This window comes from Zingiber officinale, chromosome 7B (genome assembly GCF_018446385.1).
Source record: "Zingiber officinale cultivar Zhangliang chromosome 7B, Zo_v1.1, whole genome shotgun sequence".
NCBI lineage: Eukaryota > Viridiplantae > Streptophyta > Magnoliopsida > Zingiberales > Zingiberaceae > Zingiber > Zingiber officinale.
In genome coordinates, this window is record NC_055999.1 from 115,825,979 (window position 1) to 115,838,504 (window position 12,526).

A 12,526-nucleotide genomic window follows, 5' to 3' on the forward strand; every position below is an offset into this window, starting at 1 on the left:
ACAGCTGTTCCTGAGGAACGAGTTACTTAAGCGATACCAACGAGAGGGTTGTAGAACGGTGCGTGGATCGAAGGGAAGTGACTTGAGGCGATTGAAGAGGTGGAAGGTGGCCGAGCTACCGACGTTCCGGCGATCTCGGGGAGTTCGGTATGCTTTCGCTGCTTCACCTCCTTAGACCTAGAAATTGTGATGATCTCGTAAAAAGTTGATATATGCTCGAAAAATCATTCCTTTTACACTGTCTGATATTTTGGATTAACGAATCAGTAAATTGAGTAGCCAAATTGTTATGATCTTGATTACGTATTATTTCTATTGCATTATCACATCGCAATGTTCACTGGTGCAGTGATAATGAGGGGTTCACCCCTGCGACTACGGTGAAGATCAAAGGAGGTCAAAATCAAGATGGTCAACGCGTAGATGACATCGTCCGATTTAGTAAGGCATGCCCCGACCGGGGAGAAGGCTTCGACACGCCGTCGCCTTCGCTACGAAGAAAAGTCAAACAATCGACGCTCAAGGGAGACAACGTGCAGAAGCTGAGTCGAGCGACTACCCCGCTCGGCCAGATAGCAAAACTTGATGTGGACAGAGTTCGACTTCGGTCGAGCAGCTATCCCGCTCGGCCTGACAGCTATCCCACTCGGCCGGAGATCCTTTCCCTACCTAGGCACTGACGTAGTTTACGTTGCAGGTCTGAACCGAGTCCACGGGAGGTCAGCGTGAACGTCACATCCTCAGCTTTTCGTCTCTTCGACTTTCGGATAGGATCACTCACGAATCTCACGATAGGTGAAACATATTTGAGAGCTGTATAATGATCTCTTTATCGACAAGCGATGAGTTATTGACTGTGCTAGACATGAATTAGGAATGCTTTCTGAAAAGAATAACAGGCTGAAGCTTTGGATCCTTGAAACCTAATCTATGAAACTTTGAAGTAGTCATTTGTTGAAAATGGAGATAGATTCTCATAGTTGAAGTAATTTCGATTGCATCATAAACAAGTTTATTTATCATGTTTCATTAAAGTTAATTTTATTAATCTCTTCAAACTCTCGGTAGGAAATAGATTGCTTTGATGCAATTATGACGTACTCAGTTTTTGGAAATGAAAACTATGATTTATCTTTAGTAAGATGGTGCAGTTCAAGTGCTTGGCGAGGATGACTTTGTGAAAGAAATTGAATGATTATTGTGAGACAGTATACATTGCAAATAATAAATATATCAAATGTTATTTTGGTGTGGATTATTCGGAGTCTATTATGATTAGTTGTGAGTGGTTGATTTTGTGCTATTCAAACTTAACCTGAACATTTAGTGTGAGCAAATTGCATTATGTTCCTCGGTTCACAACTTAAAATGATGGCTAGATAATGGCCTGTCTGTTTCAGATAGTGAGTAGTTTTATTGCTGTATTAAAGCAGTTTGAGATGCCAAAAGGATAATCAACAACAACAAGAAACAAATGAGAATCGAATAATGGCAACTGAAGAATCTGTGACTTCTTTCATTTTTGCGCTTTCAACAAATAAGGTCAACAGAGGGAAAAAAAAATTTGGAAATTTTGGGTATTCCAGTGGGAGATCCAGCCTATTTACACTGCTCAAATCACAATTGCCTAGTCTACCAAATTGTCAACAAGAGCAGCGGAAACAACACTGTTGCGAAGTTGTGAAAGCCAAATCTAGAGCTCACAGGGGAAGAGTTCGGCAAGTGGGGATAAACATCTGGCGGTGGAAGCATGCACTCATCGCCATTGAAATAAACTTTTCGGGGGAATGCCCATCCTTGCTTGAATGTGAAGGTATTCACGTCCTTTTTCAGGAGCAGCTCAGATTGAACATTGCCATAAGTTCCAGCCTCCATGAGCAGGTCATTGTAGTACTTCATGCCATAGAACATGCCGGTGTCATCTACAAGCAGAAGCATGATTTCAAATTTGAATGTTGCCAAAAGCCAAAGCAGAGGGAAAGTATCTGTGCATCCTGCCCACTTACTGATGGATGGGTATGGCACGAGGGGCTTGTACTCGAAGCTGAAGACCTCAGTGACATTGTCAAGGTTGGGGTGTTGAACCACAAGCGTCCACTGGGTGTAGTTCATGCGGTAATTGAAGTTGGAGATGGCAATCTTGGCACGCCAGTATTCCTTGTAGTTGATCTTTACGTGCCAGTGGACACGGACAGGGCACATGTGGTGTGTGCATTGCAGCAAAGGTGAGTTATCCTTGCTGGGCGTGTTGATCCCCGGCATGGTTATTTGATTGGAGTCACTCCTGTATCATCATAAATTAAAACCTAGAATTTCTAGTAGCTTAAACTTGAAGGGGAGTTAGAACATATACTCGATGCAGTTTTTGTTCTCGCAGCCGCAAGCACAGGACTGGCAAGGAATGATGGTGTCGTTGTAGAAAGAGGAGAAGGAGACGCAGCAGGATGGGTGCTTCGATGCCAGAATCTGTGAGTAGGTGCAGGTAACCTTCCATGTCACTGCACAGCAGAACATGATTCATCAGCGCGATCCATTTTCTTCTCCAATCACACAGATTACATGAACAAGATAAGCTTACTGAGTGCTTGAGTTTTGCGACGCTTATCAGGAGTCCAAAATACGGTCGAAGGCACAATCTTGGCTGGTCCACAGGTGTAGCCAGGTCCTGGCCCGAGCAAGGTGAAGTTCCTGGGCAGCTTAACAGTCTTGTTAGATGTGCCGGAGAGTCCAACACTGACCTGGAATGCTGAAACTGCGGCGGCAGGGTCCTGGCCGTAGGACGCGACCACTCCTCCCTTGCAGCAGTTAGCAATCTGCTGGTTGTAAGGGACCCCTGGGAGCAGGTCCACCACGGTCGGAGTTCTCTTGCAGCAGTGAGGGATATTTCCCTTGAACTTGGTGCAGTCTCCTTGGTCTGTGGTCTGAGCACCCACCATGGACCAGATGACCTCTTTCTTCGCCCACGTCCACCCCAACGTCCACCCCGGGCTCATGATGTGCCGGTACATTTGGAAGTTGTTCAGCATCACCATCGCCTTCCATCACAAGTATAAAATTGTATGTGAAACCACACTTCTTATTGATGTTTCAATCTATTTTTAGTTTATTTAGAAGCCTGAATTGCAAAAGGGACTAGATTGATACTAACCACATAACCGTCAGGAGTCCATGAAATCACATCCCATTTGATGGTAATGTTCCCGGACGGGTCCAACGGATCGAAAGCCACTGTTTCATCAAGACCAATAGCAGAACTAAGAAACACAAACCTCACAATTGCACCTCAATTCGCTTAGAACAAAGCAGAACCTGCACAGGAAGACACCAACACGAGGGCGAAGAGCAAAAGGATAAACCCCGATCCCCTCATGGAGCAACTTAAGCGCGATACCACAACCGTGAAATCTTCGTCTCCAACCTCCTGCTGAGGGAATGAAGTGATCAGTAGCGGGTTTGGGGAGCCTTTAAAGACAAGAAGGCCAACTATTGAGCCATTACTTACCTACAGGTTTGTTGGCTAACTAAGAAAGAAGTTTAAAAAGCCTTCTCTCATCTCCGTTCTTTCCTTCCATCTTCCATCTTCGCCGCCATTTCAATGTTTTCTTTAATTGCCATCTAATTTCTCTTCTTTGAAGCAATGTGTTTGGTGTGGGAAATCTGAAGTGTACTTCTCAACGGTTGTTGGTTCTCTGATAGAGACAAGCATATCAAATTTATCAACTAACAATAAGAGTCATGAATCATTCTGCAAATTGCTTATTTCTCTAACAACTTAGGCATTTAGAATAATCAGTAAGAATCTCTAATATTATATAAAAGTGAAGAATGATCATCTGATACACTTCTATTCCTTTAAGACTTCATATTTAGGCTCTTTCTCTTTTCAACTAATTACTTATTCATATATTGTTTACATGGATGATTTTATGGATATCAAGAAATTCATGTATTCTGTTATTCGAATCACAAAAATTTTCCACCAACCAACTAGATAAATTTGAAAGTGCAAATGGCTCATCGCTCCGCATCCAATATTCTAGGGTTGTCTTCCCACCATAAACAATTAATTTTGTAGTGTGTCATAGCTAAGTTGGTAAAAGATGAATTGTGCTCGCTCTCAACGCCTCCTCCAATTCGTCCCAGATTAATACAGAGAAGGTAAATCATGGGTGATTACTAGTCTTTAAATAGTGACTAGCACATGAGAAAAATATTTACTTGACTATGCTGAGATTTGAATCCTAAATTTTTAGTTGATAGTATCTCATATGCTAATCACTAGATCGTCCAAAGGAGAGTCTAGGGCGCTACAATTAAGATATGGGTTGTCTTTCCACCGGAGACAATTAATTCCGCAGCGTGCTATAGTTAAGTTGGTAAAAGATGACTGAGCTCGCTCTCAACACCTTCTCCAATTCATCCCAGATTAACACGGAGGAGATAAATTATGGATAACTACTAGCCTTTGAATAATGATTAGCACATAAGAGAGATATTTACTCGGCTATGCTGAGATTTGAACCTCAGATTTCTAATTGACAATATCTCATATGCTGACTACTAGATGGTCTAGATGGGGCACTACAATTAAGATTTGTCTCGTCTGTGAAAACATTTTTACTATTGCACAGCTCGGATCTCATTAATCTCATACCAAATGGAATAAATTAATTTTTGAATAGTTGTGGGTCAATGATAAGACACATAACATCAGACAAACTTTCAGTTTCTTCAATTGTTGATTGAGATTGAAGGGAGGAGTTCTTTTAATTTATATATGTGTTTGTGTGGCTTTTATAAGGTTAGCTGGGAAAGCCAAGTTGGCAGCAAGTGAGCAGTCCCCATCTGAAGAGTACCTCTCAACTTGGATCGAAGGCCTTGAAAAAAGGTGTCATTTTCCTAAAGTCCAAAGCAATTATTCTAACTTTATGATCCTTTGAAATCTCATACCGATCAAAATGGTGTTTGAAATCTCATACCAAAATGGTGTTTGAAATCTCATACCAAAATGGTGTTTGAAATCATCAAAATGGTGGAAACATATCATTTTGATGAATTATCGAAATGTGTTATTATTCGATAGAGTGTTTTTTTATATTAATACTTAATATCTTTTGATAGGTTAAAATTGAGATAATGTTATTTATTTTTATAATTTATCTCCATTTAAAATAATGCTTAAATGATAATATTCTAGATGGAAAGTAAATTTCAACTGTACATTTGTCTTATCTTTTTCTTCTTTATCACTCTATTTCTCCCTGAAATTTATCACTGACATTATTTATTAAATATCAATATAGTAATCTTATTAATTTTAGGCTGCGTTTGGTAGCCTGTAATCTACCTTGTAATATAATCCAGATTACATTACAAAGTCGATTATTTTGTTTGGTTTGATTTAAAACTTGTAATGTAATGTAATCTGGATTACAAAATGTAGTGAAGATTTGTAATCTTGATTACAAAGCAAATGCTATGTAATCCGATTACATTACGAGGTCATTGTTTCACTAAAGTTTAAATGCCGAATATACCCCTAGTCTGTTGTCGACCGCCGCCCGCCACCGGTCGCCGACCTTCGTCGCCGTCCGCCGTCGATCGCCGGCCGCAGCCGGTTGCTGGCCGCCGGCCGTCGGCCGTCGCCGGTCGCCAGCCGCCGGTCGCCGGTCACCCGAGATAGGCCGAGCCATTGGCCTGGAAGCTCTTCGTTGGGCGCTTGCGCAGGAAGTTGATCGTCGCCGACGGATTGCCGACACCGGTCATGATCGCATTCGCGCCGCGCACCGCCTCGACCCGATCGGTGGCGACGACAGCTAGTTGCTGATGGCTGCCGCAAACTCCGGCAGAGGTATGGCGACCGCCGATAGAGGTCACAGGATATTTTTGTCATTTTATAATAATATGAATTACATTCCTTATAAAAAATAATGGACACCAAACAAAAGAATGTAATCAACTTTATAATCAAAGATTACATACATTACATTACCAAACGTAGTAATGTAATCAAGATTACATTACATTACATTACAAATTTGATTACATTACAAGCTAGATTACATTACACCCAACCAAACGTAGCCTTAGAGTGATCGGATTTCGTCCCTGATTTGCTTAGGAATTCACCATAATCCGAGGATAATCTTGAATTTTCTAATCAAGCTTATTGTATTTTGTTTTTAATTTATTATTATTATTATATTTTTAGTAGGTATTAAATATTAAGATTACGTTGACTAATTCTAAAATAATCAATTCGATCCAAAGAAAATTTTTCATCTACTGTTAAGATAAATTAGAAAACATTCATAACAGACAGCCTATTAACTTAGCTGATCGGGAAATTAATGCTATTATTTTGATCATTAAGTAAACATGTATATTTATTTCGTGCATTCACCAAACAGACTGGCTTTTTCAAGCATTGACTTTAGTAATTAATATCACATCTAATCCACAGTGTTAATCATGATTTCTAATAAATAAATAAATTTTTAGTCTAGAATCTATTTAGTCAATTAGTTTTAATTATTCTATGGCATGATAAGATAATAATAATAAGACATAGGTGGATTTGGCAATCAATTTGCCTAGAAAATTCTAAATTAATATAATTAATATTTATGAGACGAGTAGAATTCATAATATTTTATTAAGTAGGTTCACGAGTTGAATTTGAATTAAATTTTATTTTTATTATAATTTTTAATATAAATATATTCAAATTAAAATTTAAATAATTCAATTCAAATTTAAATTTAAGTCATTTCAAATTATAATATAATTCTAAACAACTCAAGCTTGAATATCATTTCTATAATTTTGAGCTTAGAATAAAAATTTAAATATTATATATATTTTTTAAAAAAATTAAATTTAAATATTAATATTTTTATATTATTTGACTAGACTCGGTTTGTTTACACCGGGATAATAATCTTGTGTGATTTTATTTCATTTATTAAAATGAAGATTGATTTATAAATTAGTCTTCATATTAAAAATCCCAAATTAACAATAAAATTAGGATATTTTGAAGAGAAAAACAAAAAAATAAAGTATTTTGAGCTTAAAAAAAATACTTTGGTGTTATTTGGGTTAAAGCATCACCATCTTGATGATGATTCCATTAAAACATCATCATCTTAGTATTGATTTTGTCAAAATATCACTACTTTGGCATTGATTTCTTAAAAGCATCACTTCGGTTTTGATTTCTTTAGAGCGTCACCACCTTGGTGTTAATTTCATCAAAGTATCACTATCTACATGAATTTTTAAAAACAAACTATGCCCAACTAGAAAGATCTTGAATATGAGACTTTGGGTACCATGAGATCGAGAAACTCTACATAGACATATAGGACATGGATTGAGTCCTATCAGAGTCATCTAAGGTCATGTGGATATTGTCTGAAATTCATTGATATGGACATAGAGGATTTGAAATTCTAAAACATGTACATGGAGTCAAAGAGGAGAAGCATATAGAAGGTAGATATGACGTGCAACCCTAGTTCTAAGCAGGGGCGTAGCCACCTTAAGGAGAGGGGGTGCGATCGCCCCCTCTCACATTTTATTAAAAATTATATATATATATATATATTTGGAAGTCCTTATCGTCACTTTGAGTAGTTATTCATCACTATTCAATGTCGAAAATTGAAATTGATCACATATTTGAAAAGTTCATGACCTAAGTTATCCATTGGTATCACTTATACGAGGAAATATCATGATTTGAAATTTTAAATATTGAATTTTAAAAATAAAATATATAATAATAAACGGATGAACTAAATCGTAGGGCACAAAATAAGGAAGTTAAATTAAAATTGAATCTAGTTTGAACTAAATTCAACGGGTAGATATGGAGATAAGAATTATGTTGGTTCAAATTAGAATTGATTTGAAGTTGAATTATGACCGGACCAAGTTTAATGTTTAAAAGAGTTCGAACGATTTAAAAAGAATTAGGATACTTTTGACGAAACCTTTGATTTTTTTTCTCTCCCTCTTCTCCCTATGCATGTTACATCCTAACGTACCGTATGCCACCCCTTCGCCCATTCCTCTCTTTTATTTTTTTCTTCCTCTTCTTCCTCATTTACTTCTTCTCCTCTTCTCCAATGTTAGTAAACCTATAATTTTTTCCTCTCCTCTTCTAAAGCACATAAGCTTTTTTCTTCACCTTTCTCTTCTCCAGCAAGCAAGAAATACAACACCAGTTGCTGCCCTCTTCTAACAACAAGATCAAGCAGTCATCAACCCCCCTATCTTCTTCCTCTTCTACTATTTTTTATAATTTTATTAGCACGGCAAAATAGTCATGTTTTGTCTTAGCTTGCTCTCTTTGTATTATTGTCGAGCTCACCGAAACTAGTTAAGGTTGCTAACGAAGAAAGTAAAGTTCTTTTTTTTACTTCTTCCTCTCTATTTTATCTTCTCTATTTTTCTCAAATGCAATGATCTTCCAAGAGCTGTAAGTTATTCCTTTCTCATTTCATGAATTTTTGAAAATTGCCCCTCCTAATCGAAAATCCTGGCTACGCCCCTGGTTCTAAGCCTCCTACATGAAATTATGGGTCTGTTCCAATTGACATGTTGATTGAAGTTTTGAAAATAGGTCGTGGATGGCTAAGAAGACCTTGAATCTAAGACTTTAGGACATGGTGAAACTGAGGAGCACTGCATAAACCTACACGACTTGGATTGGATCCTTTTAAAGTTGTATAAGGTCATTAATGAGTTTTGTCCATAACTCATTAATATGGACCTAGGATTTGAAATTCTGAAACCTAAACATGAAGTTAAAGAAGGGAGTATATAGAAGATAGATATGATGTGTAACCTTAGTTCTGAGCCTTCTACATGAAGTCGGTGGCATAGTTAGGATTTTCAATTAAGAGAGCGATTTTCAAAAATTTCAAACATTAGTGTAGGTCAATTTTCATACTCCAAAATCCTAAATTTCAAATTTAAGGAGTTGAAAATGAAATGAAATTAAATTAAAAGATTTTGACATTTGCCCTTGTTCTAGTTAAAATAGATTGATCCTCAGAGCTTGCTATGACTTAAAGTCGAAGTGTCATTCATGATTTCGCTTCCTCATAATATTTAATATTCCTACATATGAGACCTTCATTCTGATCTAAATAATCATTATAACTAGAAATCTAATAAAATAAAATTTATACTTTACAACTCTTCTTCAATTAATGAAATATGAAAGAAGAAGGGAACAACTTACTTCTCTTATTGTTGTGATTGGACAAAGGGGAAAAAGAGTTGCTTGTAAAAGGTTGCTCGCTGGGAAAAAATAAAATGAAGACCATTGCTTTTGAGAAAAATATAAAAGAGAAGGTAGGGAGGATAAGCAAAAGAGGAGAGTTTTACCTTTTTTTATTAGCAACCTCGACTAGCTTCGGGATCTTGACAATGACACAAAGAAAGCAAGGCAAGACAAAACAAGACGATTCTTGCGATGCCAACAAAATCCTAAAAGACATGAGAAGAGGAAGATGCGAGGGCTACTCATATTGCTGGAAGAAGGCAGTAGTTGATACTTCATTTCTTACTTGCTGGAGAAGAGAAGGGAGAAGGAAAAAGAGCTCTTGTGCTTGAAAAAATGAGAGGAAAAAAATGTTGGGACAATTTTCCTTGGTCAAGGTTGATCAGTTTGACTAAGCTTGAGTTGAGTCAAGCTTGAGTTGGGGTTTGAGTTTTGATGTTTGACAATATATGGAGATTGCTAGGGCAATTGTCTGGCTATGGAGATGGTCAAAGGGTTGACCAGGTTGATGAGAATACAAGTCAAATAGGTCAAGGTTGACAGGAGACTTGACTGGGAAAGTCCTAACCAGAGGTTAGGCGTATGGAAGTCCTAACTGGAGGTTAGCATATGTAAAGTCCTAACTGGAGGTTAGGCGTATGGAAGTCCTAACTGGAGGTTAGGCGTATGGAAGTCCTAACTGGAGTTTAGGCAGTGGTGGAAGTCCTAACTGGAGTTTAGGCAGTGACGGAAGTCCTAACTAGAGTTTAGGCAGTGACGGAAGTCCTAACTGAAGGTTAGGCAAATTGGAAAGTCCAAGTGTGATCTTGGCAAAGGAGAAAGTCCTGGTGAGGAGCCAGGCAATTGGGAAGTCCTGGTGAGGAGCTAGACAACGGAAAGTCCAAGTGTGATCTTGGTAAAGGTTGTAAGTCCAAGCATGTGTTCTTGGCAAGGTAAGTCCTAGTGTGACTTGGCAAGGAGAACTCGATAATTAGGATGAGGCCGAAGGAAGCTCTTGAAGGCAAGGCGTGAAGGATGGGAGATATCCGAGGGACGCAAGGCTAACGGAGGAGGTTAGAAGGCTAGTTCGAGGTTGGTCGGGTGTGGCCAAATGCTAGGCATGGAGACCCAATAGGTCACGGTTGACCAGGAGTTGGGTTGGAGGCTTTGGACTTGAGTTTGAGTCAAGTCCAGTTTGATCAATCGATCGGGCGATCGATTGAACCAGGGTCCAATCAATCGGTCGATCTATTGAACCAAGGTCCAATCGATCGGTCGATCGATTGGAAGGTGAAATCGTGAGCACAAAAGCCTTCCCAATCGATCGGGCGATCGATTGGGAGCTGCCAATCGATCAACCGATCGATTGGGCAAGGAAGTTCTCGCGCGATCACGAGAACACAGAAAGGCTCTGAATCGATCGGGCGATCGATTCAGGTAGTCCCAATCGATCGGTCGATCGATTGGGCAACAGAAGCTCGTGCGTAGACGCGAGAGCACAGAAATGTGCTGAATCGATCGGGCGATCGATTCAAGCAGACCCAATCAATCGATCGATCGATTGGGAAGTGACCGTTGCGCAGGATGCAGGTGATGGACGGCTGCGGTGAAGCGGTGCTGACATGGCAATCGATTGGGGATGAATTGGATCAATTGGGAGCACTGTTTAAAGCTTGGGCGGAGCGTTTTCTCCGTAGATTTTGGCGATCTATTTTCTGCGAGCTTTGTGCGATCTTCACAGCGATTTCTTCGATCTTCACCGCCAGTTCTTGAAGACTCTTGAGAGTGTTCTCTCAAGGTTCAAGAGGCAACAACAAGCATAAGTAAGCAAGAAGAGAGTGTATTTATTTGTATTTGTATTTGTATTTCTCTTTCTTGTGTGAGTGTTGTGTTGTAGTGTGAGTTTGTACGAGGCTTCTCTGCCTCTGGTTGCGACCGAGAAGAAGGTTTTCATAGTGGAGATAGTGTGTCGTGTGTGGATCCTTGGATTAGTCATCTTTTCTTGAGGTGGATACCATGTAAATCTACTTGTTAATGTTGTACGAGTCTTGTACATTATTTCCGCTACATATCATCATCAAGACGAAGCAAACCGACGCAAGCGCGACGAGCCTCTATTCACCCCTCTCTAGCGGGCATAAAGGTCCCAACAAAAAACTCTAGATTTACTGTCGTTGGAGAAGAGAAGGAGAAGGAAATGGGGAAGAAGAGAAGGGAAAGATAAAAGAGAGGGATGAACGAAGGCATGGTGGCGGCATATGACATGGCAGGCGTGTGTAGAGATAAAAGGGAGAAAAAAAATGAAAAAGAAGGTTTCCTCAAAAATACTTTAATTCATTTTAAACTGATCAGATCAGTTTAAAACTTAAACTTGATTCAGCTATAACTTGAACAAATTAACTCTAAATCAATCCCAATTTGAACCAACGTAATCATTTGCACCTACTTGTTGGAATTAGTTTGAATCTGATTCAATTTTCATTTAATTTGTGCCCTCACTTCGTGTTCTATGATTTAATTCATTTGTTTATTATTATATATTTTATTTTATTTTCAAGGGTGGTCCCCCTGGCTACACCATGTAGTACGGCTAAGAACGTCTTGAATCTGAGACTTTAGAGCATGATGAGATTGAGGAATACTTTAGTTACCTACAAGACTTGGATTGGGTTCCTTTAGAGCTGGTTAAGGGCATCAATAAGTTTTTTTTTAAACTTATTGATGGACCTAGAAAATTTGAAATTCTGAAACCTAGACATGAAGTGGAAGAGGAAGAGAGTAGAGAAGGTAAATATGGTGTGTAACCTTGATTTTGAGCCTCCTACAAAAAGTTATGAGTGCTTATTTTAAAGGATCGAGACTATAACGATGTTTTATAAAGATTAATATCACTGTATTAGAGAAATCACAATACAGTGGTACTGGTTTCGAAGAATCAAGACCATTGTGGTGTTGTTTTATAAATATTAGCACTATGTGTTAGAGAAATCAAAACACGATGGTGATGGTTTAGAAGACAAAACACTGTGATTTTTCAACACGGTGGTACTGATCTTCATAAAATAGCACCACAATAGTCTTGATCCTTTGAAATTAACATTTCTGTGTTGTGATTTCACCAATATAGTGGTGTTGATCTTTATAAAACACCGCCACAATAGTCCTAATTCTTTGAAACCATCACCACTAACACAATGGTACTAATAACACCACTATAGTCACAATCTTTCGAAACAAATACTCATAACTTCA

The 12,526-nt window shown here is 38.6% G+C and overlaps 1 protein-coding gene across 1 annotated transcript; it reads right to left on the reverse strand.

Annotated features, from left to right (window-relative positions):
- Positions 1–1,486: 1,486 nt before the first annotated feature.
- LOC122007060 (COBRA-like protein 4) lies at positions 1,487–3,483 on the reverse strand. The gene is made up of 6 exons (XM_042562821.1): positions 3,310–3,483; positions 3,149–3,228; positions 2,579–3,035; positions 2,354–2,498; positions 2,007–2,284; positions 1,487–1,922 (listed from the first exon to the last, which is right to left on the reverse strand). Exons 1-6 carry the CDS (start codon positions 3,368–3,370, stop codon positions 1,633–1,635), a joined length of 1,311 nt encoding a protein of 436 aa, XP_042418755.1. The 5' UTR covers positions 3,371–3,483; the 3' UTR covers positions 1,487–1,632.
- Positions 3,484–12,526: the final 9,043 nt, after the last annotated feature.

What these genes read in the sequence shown, in the direction of transcription:
- LOC122007060 (XM_042562821.1), bottom strand. Translation starts at nt 3,370, where the DNA reads ATGAGGGGATCGGGGTTTATCCTTTTGCTCTTCGCCCTCGTGTTGGTG. An exon ending in TCGCAAAACTCAAGCACTCA is followed by an intron (nt 2,499 to 2,578) that starts GTAAGCTTATCT and finishes TCTGCTGTGCAG; the next exon opens with TGACATGGAAGGTTACCTGC. An exon ending in GAGAACAAAAACTGCATCGA is followed by an intron (nt 2,285 to 2,353) that starts GTATATGTTCTA and finishes ATGATGATACAG; the next exon opens with GAGTGACTCCAATCAAATAA.